Source organism: Mytilus galloprovincialis, chromosome 11 (assembly GCF_965363235.1).
Source record: "Mytilus galloprovincialis chromosome 11, xbMytGall1.hap1.1, whole genome shotgun sequence".
In the NCBI taxonomy this organism is placed as follows: Eukaryota; Metazoa; Mollusca; class Bivalvia; order Mytilida; family Mytilidae; genus Mytilus; species Mytilus galloprovincialis.
The window spans coordinates 64,635,974-64,653,212 of NC_134848.1; the positions used below are offsets into that span (position 1 = coordinate 64,635,974).

Sequence of the window (17,239 nt, forward strand, 5' to 3'; positions counted from 1 at the left end):
CTCCCACTGTAACCCACGTAATACACTCTCCATTAATCTCTGAAAACTGTTGGGGCATTTGCTAACCCAAATGGCATTACAATAAATTGGTATAATCCTTGGCTAGTTGCAAAGGCTGTCTTTTCTTTATCAGATTTTGTCATCTCCAGCTGGCAAAATCCACTATTTAAATCCATACATCCATAAAAACTGGCTGTGGAAAGAGCGTCCAGGCAGTCATCCATTCTTGGAATCGGGTAGGCTATTTTTTCCGTCATTAGTCCGTTTACGCCACGAAAATCTACACAGAATCGAGTTCCTCCTTGCCCTCCTTTCTTGGCAATTAAAACAACAGGTGAAGACCAGCTACTGGTGGAGGTTCTATTACTCCTAACTTCAGCATTCTTTGGATCTCATCTTTTTCAATCTGCCTCTTGCCAAAAGGAAGTCTTCTTGGTAGCTGTTAATTGGTACTGCATTTCCCGTATTTATTTCATGTTGATTAAATTGTCCCGTCCTATGTCATCTGAAGATTTTGAGAATACATTTTTGTATCTTTTAAGTAGATTAGCAAAATCTGTACTTTCGTTTTCATTCAAATACATGCAACTTCTTTCCCATAATTCCTTCAAATATTCTGGTAAATTAGATTCTCCTGGATTTTCATCTGGAGAAACCTCTGTACAACAAACAGCAGTACTGTTCTTCTCATAAATGTCAGGGGGTACACCCTGCACATTACAATATTGTTTAAAATGAGAAGATATTAAGGTAGCACAATACAAAGATTTTATTACTCGAACTCCCAAGTTTTAAAATGCTGTAACTTTCTTTATAATGCTTGAAAATTTATAAAAGTGGTAGTTTTGGATAGCTAACAGATTACTCTTTCAAATAAATCCAATGTTTGTATTATGCAACAATTATGTAACCAATTATAATGTTAACTGTGCCTAAAATATTTTTCACCAAATTTCCACTTTCAAATGAAATTAGCTTCTGCATAGGTATCCCTAGAGAGTTGATTTTATTATATGTTGTTCCTCTGGCCATTATCTACAAAAGGGTGTCTCAGATTTCAGATAGAATGTATAGAACAAATTTTACACCTAATTCATTATCTTCTTTTATGTGGTTAGGATGTTTACACTAATTCGAGATTGATAAGAGAATGAAATACCATAGAGACAATCTGAGACACCCTTTTGAAGCCCATGATGTGTTGATTAAGATTTCGTTAAAATTTTCTGTATAGTTAAAGAGATGATAGAGCTAAATTCATTCAAGTGAACTTACCCAGATTTTGCCACTAATTACATTATAATTGATTACATAATGATTGCATAATAAAAATATTGCATTCGTTTAAAAGATTAATTTTTTATCTATCTTTATATACCTCTTTTATTATTTTCTATGCATTCATAATAAAGTTACAGCATTTCAAAGGTTAGTGATTGGAAGTAAAAAAATCTTTGTATTGTGCTACCTTAAATGAATACACAATGAGAATGATTAAGAAATAACCGACAAAATATAATGAATATGTTGATTCGGTACATTGGCTTTCTTGCGTGTTTATACACATTGCACAGCCAAAATAATATATTAGTGTAAACAATTTTGTTAATAATTATATCTATTAACAATAATAACATAAACATAACAATATAAATATGCCAGTTTATTTAGGATTGGGAAAACAAATGAAGTTTTACTTTTACTTTTACAACCAATTAAAACCATAAATTAGACCGGACCTTTATCCTGTAATTGATTGTTTTGTTTTCTCCATCATTATTCTGACGTGTTTTTTTGCAATGACGAACATTTATAATTGCAATAAAAACGTGTCCCTCATATGGTGAACGGTAATTTCGTGTAGATTTCAATCGGTTTAGGTCACGAGGTGTACTTATCTTAAATTAAACAAAGATAAGGTGGAAACTACGAACATCATTTCAGACCAGATATAGACAAAAATAGCAATGGGAGTTGTTCAAATCTTACATGTATGTGTATTATGTGTGATTGCCTTCTCAGGCGTAAGTATACATTTAAACTGAACTTGTACACATTTTTTAAGAGCCAGATGAAGCAAGCCTTCGGGTGCGGGATCTTCTTGCTGTGTTGAAGACCCATTGGTTGCCTTGTGCTGTTTTTAGCTCTTTGATTGGTTGTTGTTGTCTTCTGTGACAGATCCACGTTTTGACTCTCGATTTTATTATTGTGCATACAGTGAATTAAATGGCAATTTAAACAATGAATTGATATGAAAATTCATTAACGATTTTAACTTTGAAATTGAGGTGGTTTCGTCTTAAAGGTTATAATTTGGTCATATTATTAAATCTTATATTACTAGCGGACCTGATTATAGAAGTTCCCAATCCTTATTTCATACCTTATGAGAACTGAGTGAAAGGAATATTAATGCCGTACATGTATTGGTTATGAAAAGATTTTATTCATTCATGGCGCATAAAAAAATTCGAGGAAGCTCACCACAAAGCTGTTCTAAACTCAGCGTTCGGAAATGTAGATGAAGTTGCTACTGTTTAGAAGTTAGACGTTTTATAAGCCTACGATACAAATAATTTTAAGAACATTTGCCACTGTTTAGAAGTTAGACGTTTTATAAGACTACGGTACAAATAATTTTAAGAACATTTGTCACTGTTTAGAAGTTAGATGTTTTATAAGACTACGGTGCAAATAATTTTAAGAACATTTAAAATCTACTGCAAATCATTGCTCTATAACACTGCATTATTAAACAAATGTAAAGAAACTAAAGTTATATGAAGCAGCTTTTAATAATTGATTTTAAGCAAAGAAGTCGTAAAATAATTCGAATATTGAAGGATACATAAATTGTCACAAGGTAGGGAATAGCTTTCAGTGTTAATCCATAATTGTTGTTTGGCATACACAGATAAATCAAAACAAAATAATATGAACTTATATCAATGAGTTACAACATTTGCAATAACAATCATTTATACTTGTAACTGAATGGTTTAGATACAGAACAAGCACTGTACACAAGGCATATATGCCTTTTAATAGTATAACAGTACACAGACAGCGTTTTGAAGCAATACTGAACGGACCAGTTGGGAGGTGACTTTTTACCAGAGCAATCCCTTTTAAAATTAATTAATTCACAGCATGTGGCATCATTTAGATATACATGTAGGAAGATGTGGTATGGGTGCCAATGAGACAAATCTCCATCCAAATAACAATTTATAAAAGTAAACCATTATAGGTCAATGTACGGCCTTCAACATGGAGCCTTGGCTCACACAGAACATGCAACAAGCTATAAAGGGCCCCAAAATTACTAGTGTCAAACCATCCAAACGGGAAAACCAACAGTCTAATCTATTTAAAAAACGAGAAACACGTATAAATTACATAAACAAACGAAAACTAATCAGATTCCTGTCAGTATAGTTTAGACTTGTCACTCAGAGTCAGAATGTGACCGGGTAGGTTAACATGTCGACGATTGCCCCGTGACATATTTAAAAATAAGATGCAGTATATATTTAAAAGTAATAATTGCCAGTGAAAAATACTGGCCCAAACGTTAACGACTAGAAAGGTCTAGTAAACAATTGGATTAAATACTATCACCATAACATTTTCTCATCAAGACATGCATGTAGTATTTACCACTGTTTAGTTTAAACATATTTATTTATTATAGTGGATTGGGAAACAAGTTTGGCAACTTATATTAATTCCTTTTCACTTTGCCAATGAAAGTTAAACATGGAATTTGTTATCTAATTTGAAGGTACTGTTTTCGTAGAACAAAATTCAAGAGTATTAACTGATCACATAATGTTCTATCTTAGGCTTTCAAACTAGCAAGTACTGATAGCTGCCCAAATACCGACGGGATCGTTGGAATATGTGTATTTGATCCATCTAGGAATTGTGTTAATCAAGACCAGTGTCCATCTGGTAAGTTTTGTATTTATTTTTTATAACATATTAAAATATATTGTTTATGAAATACTGGTCCAATTGCATGAATAGTTGAATAAAGAATAGAAACTGGGAATGATTAGGCAAAATCAAAACAAATGGGTGTTTCCTATTACCCTACCCTCCCTATTTCTTAAGCTAAAAGAAAACATACTCTAACGGTTTTTTGGTTGTCATTTTTCATTGAGCACGATCGAAGTCAGAATGTTCCTCCCTTAGACTCAATGAAAAAAAAAAGATAAATATTAGACTTAACTATTTAGTAAAAGGTGAGCATGATAATTGATGATTATGTTGACATGAAAGCAATGTAATGAGATCGGAAAAGTCTGGTTCCAAAATATTTGACGATCTGATCCATTTATCTTATAATCTAACCAGATATTCACCAAAAAAACCTTCACAAAGTTTTTCGCTGAAAATGCCGAGGTCTCACACCTTTCAGCAAGATTTAATTAACCCTTCATTTACTCGCATAGCAATCATTATTATGAATTTTATTTTATCCCGTTTGCACTTATTTTTCGAATGATTTGAAATAACATGACATTTTTATTACATTTTCAGGATATAAATGTTGTCCGTATGGATGTGGATCTCAGTGCTTAGCTGTTACTGTTAACTTCCAGCATCTTGGTACGTTTAATTTTTACTCGCAAACAATTCTATGTTTGTTTGAATATTTTCTATTTTTTTACTTGTAAATTGTATTGCCTGTATTGCATATCAGCTGTAGAATTTTGATCAGACAGTATGAGTTTTAAAAATGAACATAACAACGCTAGTACTGCTGATTTTACATTTATTATGAAAATGTTGATCATACTCTCTAAAGTATGCACCAATTTCAATTTAACTTTCGACAAAAACTATTCCATGTATGAATCTTCTCGATTGGGTTGTTTACCTTTGAACGCATCTGATCTCGCAACCCTTCATTGGCTAATTTTAACATATATTCAACCATTGATGGTTAAAGGATTATTAGGTTATCCATTTTTCAATTTACATATTGTGGCCAATAGTATTACACACGTTCGTCTGTCTGTCCGGTAATATGAAACAATCTGAAGATGTAGCCAATGAATGATATATCCACAAAAGTTCAAAGGAAGTGAAATGTCTATCCGGAAAAAAGTACGCCAATAAAGTAATCATGCTTAATTTTTTTTATAGCTTAAAGTAATAGTCGGCATAGTTATAATATTGAGTATCTATTGTGTTTTATAGGGTCTTGCCATGCCCATATGACAGGCAATTCTAAATCATGTGGACACGATCAAGCATGTCAGACAAACGAGAAATGTTGCAGTGGTCATTGTGTTGCTGTTCGGAAGTTCTCTGTAAACGTTCTGAACCCAATTACGAATCAGTAATAAAAGACCAACAACTTTGTCATGTGACTGTTATATAAAATTCCTATACAGTTAATTGTGCAAACATTTATATTATAAAGATATTATCATGAATAAATGTAGTTAACAACAGTTTTTACGACAAATATTTATCTATATAATTGAGAATGGCAAAAGGGACTGTGTCAAAGAGACAACAACCCGACCATAGAGCACACAACAGTCGAAGGCCACCAATGGCTTTTCAATGCAGCGTGGGACTACCGCAACTGGAGGCGTCTTTCAGGTGGCTACTGAACTAATATGTATTATTGTATACTAGATCAGTGATAATGGACGTTATACTAAACTCCGAATTATACACAAGAAACTAAAATTAAAAACCATACAAGACTAACAAAGGCAAGAGGCTCTTTACTTGGGACAGGCGCAATAATGCGGCGGGGTTAAGCATATTTGTAAGATCTCAACCCTCCCTCTAGCCAATGTTAAAAAAAAAACAATACGCACAGTAAAACTCAGTTTAAGAGAAGTCCGAGTCCGATGTCAGAATAGGTAACAAAAGAAAATAAAACTATACCTGTCTAAAATATTTATTTTTAAACAATGCACATTTAAAGGTTGCACTTTGTAAATACAGCTGTTTCTCAAAACACGCCTCTTTTGGGGAGATCTTGAATATTCATAGACAATTAATTTTGTTTACATACTGGTTCCCAGTTATGCTCTCTGTGTTCCATCTTACAGAGACATAACTTAGGAATGTTACCAGTAAATATACATGTGCATATTGTTTACATTGTGGTAACTTTTCATTCGAGGTAGGGTTAGTTAAGAAAATTAGTGTTAGTTTGAACTCTGAGAAGTTCAGGACATATAAACGTTGAAAATATGCCGCACAGTCCTATATTTTGATCTTTGAAAAAAATTGTGGTGCATATGAACTTTCAATTCTAGGATAAGATTTTTTCAAAACTTGATAGTAAAAGTGGTACAGTTTCAGCCGTAAAAGGAGTTCCTATTGGAAATTGCATCCTATGAATGAAACTGAAAGCCTTAGTGTTATTTGAAGAATATGGTGCTTATAATTGTTTATTTTGGTTTTACATTCACAATAGGAGACTATAGTTAGTAACGTTAACTTAAGTGTTCGTCCTAAACGAAACATACAAAAAAAAGAAGAAGATGTGGTATGATTTCCAATGAGACAACTTTCCACAAGAAAACAAATGGCACACAAACTAACAACTTTGGGTTATTGTTCGACCTTCAACAATGACCAAAGCCCATATCTCATAGATGTCTCCGAATATGACAGTTGGTGTCCATTTGTTTTTGAAGTGTTTCGTCATTTGATTTTGCCATGTGATTAGGGACTTTCCGATTGAATTTCCTCGGAATTCAGTATTTTTGTGAATTTACTTTTTGTGTAGAGATATTGCTTAGCTCATTGCACTTTTTTAAAACCCTTACAAAATTTATGAATGGATCTGTATGAGACATGTTGCAAAGCAAAACTTTCTGTACAATTTAATCTATCCTCATGTTCAAGTGGCAGTCTTGAGTTGTTCTCGTGCTAACCATGCATGAAGTATTTCCCACTGTGGGTTAAGCAACAAATAATCAGTTATTCAATCCATCATTTACTTTTTGTGGCGTTGACCTTTGTTGCAGTTTCATTTTCCTGTGTGCATTAACCGTTTAGTTATATATTTTATGAAAACAGCATACAGTTTTTCGTAAACAAAAGAAACTCAGGTATTCAGCAATCATGCTTATTTTTATATATTTAAAAAATGCTCAGCTCATATATATTTCTAAAATATGAAAAGAGATTCAAATTGTCATGTTTTTGCAACAAGTACCGGCAAGTCCCTGGCCAACAATAGCAACACCGACTTGTTGATGATCATTTTGTTAAATTGCTGGGACTATCATACTAATAACATAATAGTCCCATTTAAATCAAAGCTCTACCTTTAAATAGTAATTGTTATTCAATGTTATTATTTTATTTTTACACTGTCTTATTTTGTAAATAGTTATAAGTATAACTAAGTATAATATAGTGTCTTGTAAGTAATTTTTGGGCAGGATATTATTTGTTTTATAGTGTATGAATAACTGTTATTGCAATCAATTTAAAAAAAGCTAGACTGTGTGGACCGTATATCATCGCAAACAAGATAGCTGATTGGATTAGTGTGATAGATTGTTACGGCCACATTGATATTGATGTCCAATGGAATACCAGCAGACACTTGTCAGTAAAAACAAATTGCAAGTGTGGATAAATTAGCGATTTATTTGTGTATTTAATATTTGAAAAATAAGTTAGTCACTATTCTTTTCTCTTTTTCAGGTGAATTTAAATAACTGTTTTTACACTTTCTTATTAAACTAAAAGGTATTTAAATATGAGCGTACCACATGTAACGGAATTTTACAAGCATTTTATATAGCTACTTGTGTTTTCCGGAACGTCTTATTTTCAATATTTCACAGACCTCTGAAAAAGTTAGATCATACAAGTTGCATCTGCCATGTGCATAAAAAACACTATCAAATTATATTTCTCTGCCTGAATCAAGCATGTTTATAGTAAGAAGGATTAGAATCTCGCGGTTTATCGTAATTTCTTCCGCGGCGAGACTTCGCTGATCACCACAACTTCTACATTTTGTACTCGTCACTTACGATATCGGAACGTGATTTTTTTGTACACATGTATCGAGTTGTTTTCTTATTTTTGTCACATATAGACAATATTGTAATGGTAACGGACTTTATTCATTCTTAAATGTAATTATTATTGATTACCACTCAATTTCCAATTGACGAAAAAGCGTAATTCAAGTGTTTTATTTGATGGATAAAGCCAACAGTAGTATACCGCTGTTCAAAACTCATAAATCCATGGACAAAAAACAAAATCGGGGTAACACACTAAAACTGAGGGAAACGCATTAAATATAAGAGTAGAACAACGACACAATATTAAAATGTAACACACACACACACACACACACAAAGAAACGGACTATGTCAATTCACACTCAAAAATAAGAGAAAACAAACGACACATCGGAAACACAACGTTAAAATGTAACACACACAGAAACGTAGTACAATATAACAATGGCCATATTCCTGACTTGGTACAGGACAGGTTTAAAGGAAAAATGGTGGGTTGAACCTGGTTTTGTGGCATGCCAAACCTCCCTCTTTTTTTTGGCCATGTGAAATATAACATTAAAATGACAACATGACAATGGACATTGTAATGCAATATGTATAACGACAGTTGACTATGTGTTTGTATGTAATTTCTGTAAAAAAAAAATTCAGTCAATTGCTAAAGAAATACAAACAAAATCTCATTCTTGTAAATGATGTCATTATAGCTATTTGCGAATTAGCATCTTTGGAAACAAATCACGGAGAAAAAAAGGTGCAAAAACATTTTTTGTGGCAAAAAAGAATTGACAACACATTTCAGGACGATTCACTGCATTGCGTTTTATATACATGTCAGTGGCTGATCATTTTCATAAGGTTCGGACAAGTACTGTTAAAGAGGGGGCCCAGTGGTAAACCCTAAAGGCATTAAAGAAACGTTAGCCAGTGTGTACTGCAAGCATTTGTTTTTTAATTGTACTATTAAATAAATTCCATTACATCTTAAAATGCACTTTTCTTTCTTGTTAGGGCACTTAAATCAATTTGTGCATGAATTAAATAGGGCAACCTTATCATGCTTATAGTGTCAGCTCTCTGTCATAACGGCCACTCAAGTAGCCACTCATGGAATTATTCCTGGTTATGTATTATACATGTAGTATAATACAGAAATTAACTTGAAAAGAGCTTCTTGTCATATATCAAAGAAGACTTTTTTCATCTTTTTCTGACTTTACATAGGAGGTAAGTAACAGCAGTTTACATCAAGAATTAAAACAAAAGTCTTACTTTTCTGTTTATAAATGTTTGCTAGGCCTTAACTGTGGCGTCTAAATATTTATCAATAAATGTCTTTATAAACATAACTAAAATGTTTAATGTCTAACAGTAGATACTTTTTGTACAATTTTGCCTTGTATTGACTTTATAGCGCACAATTACAAATATACAAGTAAAACACCTACTTTTGTCTATCAAGATCAGAAATAACGATTGATTGAATAATTGCTTACCAGGACATCAACATCATTTGAACTTTGGTGATCTGAGCTGTCTCATTCGATCGACAATCATACCACACCTCTTTACTTTTATGTTTTAACTTCAAATTTGGTATAAAAACTATTTTTTTACATGATTTATGTGTGGACTGTTCGTTTCATGTGATAATATTTATCGACCTGCTATGCTGCATGGGTTTTGATGATCGTGGATGACATACACTCATCGATTGTGCATGTAGACTACTAGTTTTTAAAATCTTCATTTGATATTGGATGGATAGTTGTTTCATTTTAATCATATCACATGTCTCCTTGCTTATTCTACTACACATCTTCATAGACATTACACAGATTTATATGATTTATATGAAAAACTGGATTAATAAAGTCAAGTGACAAGAAAGAGAATAGTCAGTTTAAATATTTGTTGCATAAATATGAAGAGATTATTTGTTTAACTTTGAAGGTAAAAAGTACGAAAATTAATTCTAATTGTTATATTACGAACAACTTTTGAATGTGTCATTCAGGTTTAGGATGATTGTGGAATTTCCAATTATTAAAACTACATATTATTTATTTATATATGATATTCTTGTTTCAAACTACCGGATAAATTACTAAGTCGAAAAGCTCGACGTCTAATTTTTTGTGGCAATATTTCCTAATTAACTAAATATTTCAACACTAACAAATAAAAGGATCATAATTAAAAGGGGCAAATCAAGATGAATCGATGGTCATGTATTTAAAATTGTAACAAAATAATGAATGAGGGGAACTATGCGTCAAAGAGCTTGATGTTTTCTGTGATACATGTTAATATTGTTTTAAATGAGAAGATATTAAATGAATATACAATGAGAATGATTAAGAAATAACCGACAAAATATAATGAATATGTTGATTCGGTACATTGGCTTTCCTGCGTGTTTATACACATTGCACAGCCAAAATACTATATTAGTGTAAACAATTTTGTTTATAATTACTTTTATTGACAATAATAACATAAACATAACAATATAAATATGACAGTTTATTAGGATTGGAAAACAAGTAAATTTTTACTTTTACTTTTACAACCAATTAAAACCATAAATTAGACCGGACCTTTATCCTGTAAGTGATTGTTTTGTTTTCTCCATCATTATTCTGACGTATTAGTTGCAATGACGAACATTTATAAATGCAATATAAACGTGTCCCTCGTATGGTCAACGGTCGTTCGGTGAAGATTTCAATCGGTTTATTTCACGAGGTGTGCTTATCTTGAATCAAACAAAGATAAGGTGGAAACTACGAACATCATTTCAGACGAGATATAGTTAAGAATAGCAATGGAAGTTGTTCAAATCCTATGTGTATTGAGTGTGATTGCCTTCTCAAGCGTAAGTATACAATATAACTGATCATTTATATTGAAGGGGTCAGCTGAAGCAAGACTTCGGGTGCGGGATCTCCTTGCCATTTTGAAGACCATTTAGTAATTTAATTATATCATTTATTGGTAAATAAACGGTTGACATGTATTATGCAAGAACAAGCACTGTACACTGTACATAAACAGCATTTTAAAGCAATACTGAACGGATCGTCAAAATTTGGAAATCTCTTTTTACTAGAGCAACCCTCAATAAAATGAATTTATTTGCAGCATGTAGAGTTTATACCTATGAATGGTCGCTCCGAGTCAGAATGTGACCGGGTAGGTTCACATGCCGACTATATATTGTCCCGCGACCTACTTGAAAAAAAGAAGATGCAGTATATACGATTTATAATTGATATGAGACATAATAACGCAACGTTATCGACAAGAACGGTCAAGTTAAAAAATTGGGATCGACACATCACAATAATATTTTCGCATCAAGATATGCATGTACTATTTGCCACTGGAAGTTAAATACAGATTATTTATCTATTATGATCGTGCGGTATTCAGAGAACTAAAATCCAAAGTGTATTAACTAATTGCAAACATATCTATCTTAGGCTTTTAAACTAGCAAGTACTGATAGCTGCCCAAATACCGACGGGATCGTTGGAATATGTGTATTTGACCCATCTAGGAACTGTGTTAATCAAGACCAGTGTCCATCTGGTAAGTTTTGTATTTTTTTTTTTTTTATTACGTATTGAAATACATTGTTTATGAAATACTGGTCCTACTGCATGTATATTAGAATAAAGAATAGAAACGGGGAATTATTAGGCCAAATAAAAAAGATGTGTTTCATTTTACCCTACTCTCCCTATATTTAAGCTAAAAAAAAAAGCATACCCTTACGTGCTTTTTTTGTGTGTTTTTTTTTTTGGGGTTATTTTTCATTACGCCCTTAGCACTGTTAACGTAAAAATGTCCCTCCCTTACACTCAATGTAAAAAATAAGATATAATAAAAAAAAATCAACCTACCTACCTTATTATTTTTTTTTAAAGTTATAATAGGAAAATCACGCATTATTTGTTTTGCCTTATGTGTTAAAGACACGACAAACCTACTAAAGAGTAGTGTAGTGCATTTTAAAAACCTATTTTTAAACCATACATTATAATGTAAAAAGTTAGCAGGATAATTGTTGATTATGTTGACATTTCAGCAATGTAATGTGATCGGGAAAGTCTGGTTCCAAAACATTGTAAAACATTACTTTAATTGGACGGTATGATCCATTTAACTTATAATCCCACCAGAAATTCACGAAACACCCATTCGTGAAGTTTTTTTACACCTTTTAGCAAGATTTAAATAACCCTTAGTATAGAATGGTGTTAACTTATCCGATAGCAATTATGAATTTCATCCGATTTGCACTTTTTTTAAATGGATTGAGTTAACACGACATTTGTATTACATTTTCAGGATATAAATGTTGTCCGTATGGATGTGGTTCTCAATGCTTAGCTGTTACTGTTAATTTCCAGCATCTTGGTATGTTTAATTTTTACTCGCAAACAATTCTATGTTTGTTGAGTATTTTCTATTTATTTACTTGTAAATTGTATTGCATGTATTGCATATCAGCTGTGGAATTTTGATCAGACAGTGTGAGTTTTGAAAATGAACATAACAACGGTAGTACTCCTGATTTTAAATTTATTATGAAAATGTTGATCATGCTCTCTAAATTATGCACCAATTTCAATTTAATTTTCGACAAAAAACTATTCCTGGCATGTATGAATATTCTCGATTTGGTTGTTTACCTTTGAACGCATCTGATCTCGCAACCCTTCATTAGCTAATTTTACCATATATTCAACCATTGATGGCTGAAGGATTATTAGGTTATCCATTTTTCAATTTACATACTTATTGTGTCCAATAGTATTACACACGTTCGTCTGTCTGTCCGGTAATATGAAACAATCTGAAGATGTAGCAAGTGAATGATATATCCACAAAAGTTCAAAGGAAGTGGAATGTCTGTCCGGTAAAAGGTACGCCAATAAAGTAATCATGCATAATTATTTTATAGCTTGAAGTAATAGTCGGCAAGTTATAATATTCAGTATCTATTGTGTTTTATAGGGTCTTGCAATGCCCATATGACAGGAACATTGGGAGCTAAATCATGTGGACACGATCAAGCATGTCAGACCAACGAGAAATGTTGCAGTGGTCATTGCGTTGCTGTTCGGAAGTTCTCTGTAAACGTTCTGAACCCAATTACAAATCAGTAATAAAAGACCAGCAGCTTTGTCATGTGACTGTTATATAAAATTCATGTACAATTAATTGTGTAAACCTATATATTATAAAGACATTAACAAGGTTAAATGGAGCTAACATTAGTTTTTTACGACAAATATCTATCTATAAAATTGAGAATGGCAATGGGGAATGTGTCAAAGAGACAACAACCCGACCATAGAGCAGACAACAGCCGAAGGCCACCAATGGCTTTTCAATGCAGCGTGGGACTCCCGCACCCGGAGGCGTCCTTCATGTGGCTCCTGAAAAAAATTGTATCATCGTATACTAGTTCAGTGATAACGGACGTTATACTAAACTCCGAATTATACACAAGAAACTAAAATTAAAAATCATACAAGACTAACAAAGGCAAGAGGCTCCTTACTTGGGACAGGCGCAATAATGCGGCGTGGTTAACCTCCCTCTAGCCAATGTAGAAAAAAAAATACGCACAGTAAAACTCAGTTTAATAGAAGTCCGAGTCCGATGTCAGAATAGGTAACAATAGAAAATAGGACTATACCTGTCTAAAATATTCATTTTTAAATAATGCACCTTTAAAAATGAAACTGAAAGGGTTATTTGGAGAATATGGTGCTAATAATTGTTTACTCTGGTTTTATATTCACAATAGGACACTGAGCATTAGTTAGTAACATTTAGTTATTAATAAGTGTTTGTCCTAAACGAAACTTCCTGATAAGAAAAAAAAAATGGGAAGATGTGGTATGATTGCCGATGAGACAACTCTCCCCAATAGAGCAAATGACAAAGAAATTAACAACTTATCGTCCGGCCTTCAAAAATGACCAAATCCCATATTGCATAGATTGCTATTAAAGTCCCCGAAATGGCAAATGATAAACAAGCCAAACGTGAAAACTACCGGCCCAATTTGCATACGAATTAATGAACGAAAAACGAATATGTTACAAAGAGACAAATGGCAACCACTGAATCACAGGCTCCAACCGGGAAAGGCACATACAGGAAAAAACGGGTTGAAAGTTTATAGGCACCAAAGTCTCCCTCTAACCTGGGATAGTGGAGTAAAGGCAAAACATGCAAAACAAAACAACAAACTATGAAAAACGAATATGAGAAACAGCACCAGACGACAACCTATATATTACAGGCTCATGACATAGCACATGCACATATATAATGTAACAAGGTTAATTATGTTTGATTGCACCAACAACCCAACCCCTTTCCTAAACCTCTGACAATACAACATAAGAACAGACTATAAAAATCGGTTGAAAAAGGCTGAACTCATCACTTGGAAAAACATATATTACACCGTACAAAAACACAGAGTGGACATGGCCGGGTACGTGTACATCCCAGCAATAAAAAGACACTTGGAACAGATCCATAGTACTTGTCAGAGTGTGACGTCCGTTTGGCTGTGTCAAATTTCCTAATTCACGTCCAGTCAGAATAGGGACGTAAAACCAATGCCTCGTCAAAACTATCAGGTCGCCGATAAAACGTTGCATTCATAAGTTGCAAAACAGTGTGAATTATCGACCAAAGTTCGTTTTCAGAGACAAAGAGGCCGTGAAATGTCTATTATATCTTCACGATAAGTATGCTGTTCTTCTGCAGACAAAGCTTCAAATAATATTGTCTTTGTATGTAAATCGTTTTACTACGAATGTCTTGTAAAAGAATTAGGAATAAATGAGCACTCAGGTAATCCCACGTACAAACCCATATCATTTGACAAGGATGAGATTTTAACAAATCGTAAGTCCTTCATGGCTTCAATGAACAGTAAATTGAACACCAAATCGGCGGAATTACCTTACCTAAGCTTCATAAATTTCCGTACAAACAACGGTACATTGCTGGCTATCTTCATGTTCCACTATAGACTAAAATTCTGTCCGCAGTGAAGGAGGGTCTTCAGGAATACTGTGAAACTGTTTACTCGCGTAGTGGTATCAACCATATGTGGATTCTTATAATTCTAAAGAACTTCTAGATACTTTTAAATCTCGGTCTTTTTTCTGAAATTAGTTCTCAACTCTGTATACCACCATTCCTCAAGTGAAATTGAAAATTCGCTTACAGAAATAATCCACAATGCCTTTCAACATAAAAATGGTAGCATACACTATACATTTATTACTTTGGGATATCATAAGGCATATTTTGTTAAAAGTGAAAAACAAAAGGGTAAAACATGCTACACAGAAGAACAAGTAATCAGAATGCTGGAGTTTCTTATCGTCAACATATTTGTTGAATTTTGAGGCAGACTTTTTCAAAAAATTGTCGGCATTCCTATGGGAACGAACTGTGCGCGCCTCTCCTTGCCTACCTCTTCTTATTTTCCTATGAATCGGAGTTCCTTCAGACACTTGTCAAAAACAAGAAGAGCAAAGAAGAAGCCAGATTATTTAATTTCACTTTCAGATATATTGATGATGTTCTTTCCATAAACAATCCGAACTTTTCTAATTGGGTTCCATTAATATCCCCCAGAACAAGAAATTAAAGAACAGACACGGCTTCCTCCGACTCATTTTTAGACCTATATCTCGAATTTGACATACACAGTCATGTCAGTACCAGAATCTATGACAAACGAGAGGATTTTAATTTAGAAATTATAAATCCCCTCTCCCCCAACCTTAGTAGCAATATACCAACTTCACCTGCATATGGGATATACATTTCCCAACTTATTTGATATTTTAGAGCTTGCAGCTCCTACTCAAGACTTTGTAAATCGTCACCAGTGGCTGAACAGAAAGTTGATTAACCAGGCGTATGTCAAAGAACGTCTTGTCCTTTTTCTAAAAATGTTCATCGGAAGGTACCAAGACCTTGTTGATAAATATTCCGTATCAACTTCACAAATAGTACATGATGGTCTTGGTGTATATATTCTGCGTACTGACGTTGTTTACCTTCTTAACAACGTGTTATATTGTTCTTTTATTTGTCTTTGTTCTATCATTAATATTACTTTAACTGTTTTAGTGTGATATTCATTTGACGTGGCTCGGTACTTATACATTCCGTCAATGTGTTTGTATTTTCTTTCATTTTGCTAATGTGTTTTGTATATGCAACTTTTTGTGTTTCTTTGGTTCTTATAATGTAACTCTGTAGTGTAAAAGATCCCGTCATTATGTTATTGTTCTAATATATATATCATTATGTTATAGTTCTATTATAAATTAGAAAATACGTCAAAAATTTTTTAATGCGTAGTGGTATTACCCATTTGTGGATTCTTAGAAATTTTAAAGAACTTCTGGACAATTTTAAGTCTCGGTCTATATTTCTGAAATTAATTCTGACATACTTTTGTCTTTTTAACCCTGTATGCCAACATTCCCGTGTGAAATTATAAAATTGTTTTGTTTAAACATTGAACGACAAAATTTCTTCCTATGTGTGGTATACATTTTCTGACGTCAGACACGTGAAGCAATGAATGTGTTTTTAATTCGATGGATGCTTTTGCGTATTTTTGTAAAAATGTTTCTTTTAAAATTGTTTTTTTTTTTAAATTGTAACACAGTGATGACGGCTGTACCCATATTTTGACTATGTTATTTATTATATCTCTTTTGTTCACGCATCGTTGTAAATATAACGGAATTTGATTAGACTGTCGTACAAGTGAGGGGTTAAGCGCAATTAAACCAGGTTCAATCCACTATTTTCTACATAGAACATGCCTGTACCAAGTCAGGAATATGATAGTTGTTATGCCTTTGATGTGTTTGAGAATTTGATTTTGTCACTTGATAGGATTTACATCTAGAAATTGTCTCTGAGGGTCGGTTGAAATCAAAACTTTACGACGAATGAGATGATTTCGGCTTTCCAATAGTGAAGCTTGGGGAAGCTGAAGTCATCACTTCGTTAATTGTACGGACGCCATCACGAGTTGGCTCACCGTTATGATAGATCTGTTATAGATCTGACAGATTTGACAATACGTAAGAAGTGATCTCCACTGTATGTGCCTGTCGAAGCCAGGAGCGTGTATTCAA

General features: G+C 33.1%; 1 protein-coding gene across 3 annotated transcripts; it reads left to right on the forward strand.

Annotated features, from left to right (window-relative positions):
• The first annotated feature begins 1,875 nt into the window (after positions 1-1,875).
• LOC143052607 (perlwapin-like protein) lies at positions 1,876-13,262 on the forward strand. 3 transcript variants are annotated; one of them, XM_076225675.1, is made up of 4 exons: positions 1,876-2,024; positions 3,846-3,954; positions 4,546-4,614; positions 13,056-13,262. In XM_076225675.1, the coding sequence occupies exons 1-4, from the start codon at positions 1,968-1,970 to the stop codon at positions 13,205-13,207; spliced, it is 387 nt and encodes a 128-aa protein (XP_076081790.1). In that variant the 5' UTR covers positions 1,876-1,967; the 3' UTR covers positions 13,208-13,262. The 3 variants fall into 3 exon arrangements, 2 of the variants coding, with proteins under 2 accessions (XP_076081790.1, XP_076081791.1); XM_076225676.1 differs by lacking the exon at positions 13,056-13,262 and adding an exon at positions 5,209-5,463 and having other exon boundaries at positions 1,878-2,024; XR_012971170.1 differs by lacking the exons at positions 1,876-2,024; positions 3,846-3,954; positions 4,546-4,614 and adding exons at positions 10,753-10,908; positions 11,516-11,624; positions 12,387-12,455.
• Positions 13,263-17,239: the final 3,977 nt, after the last annotated feature.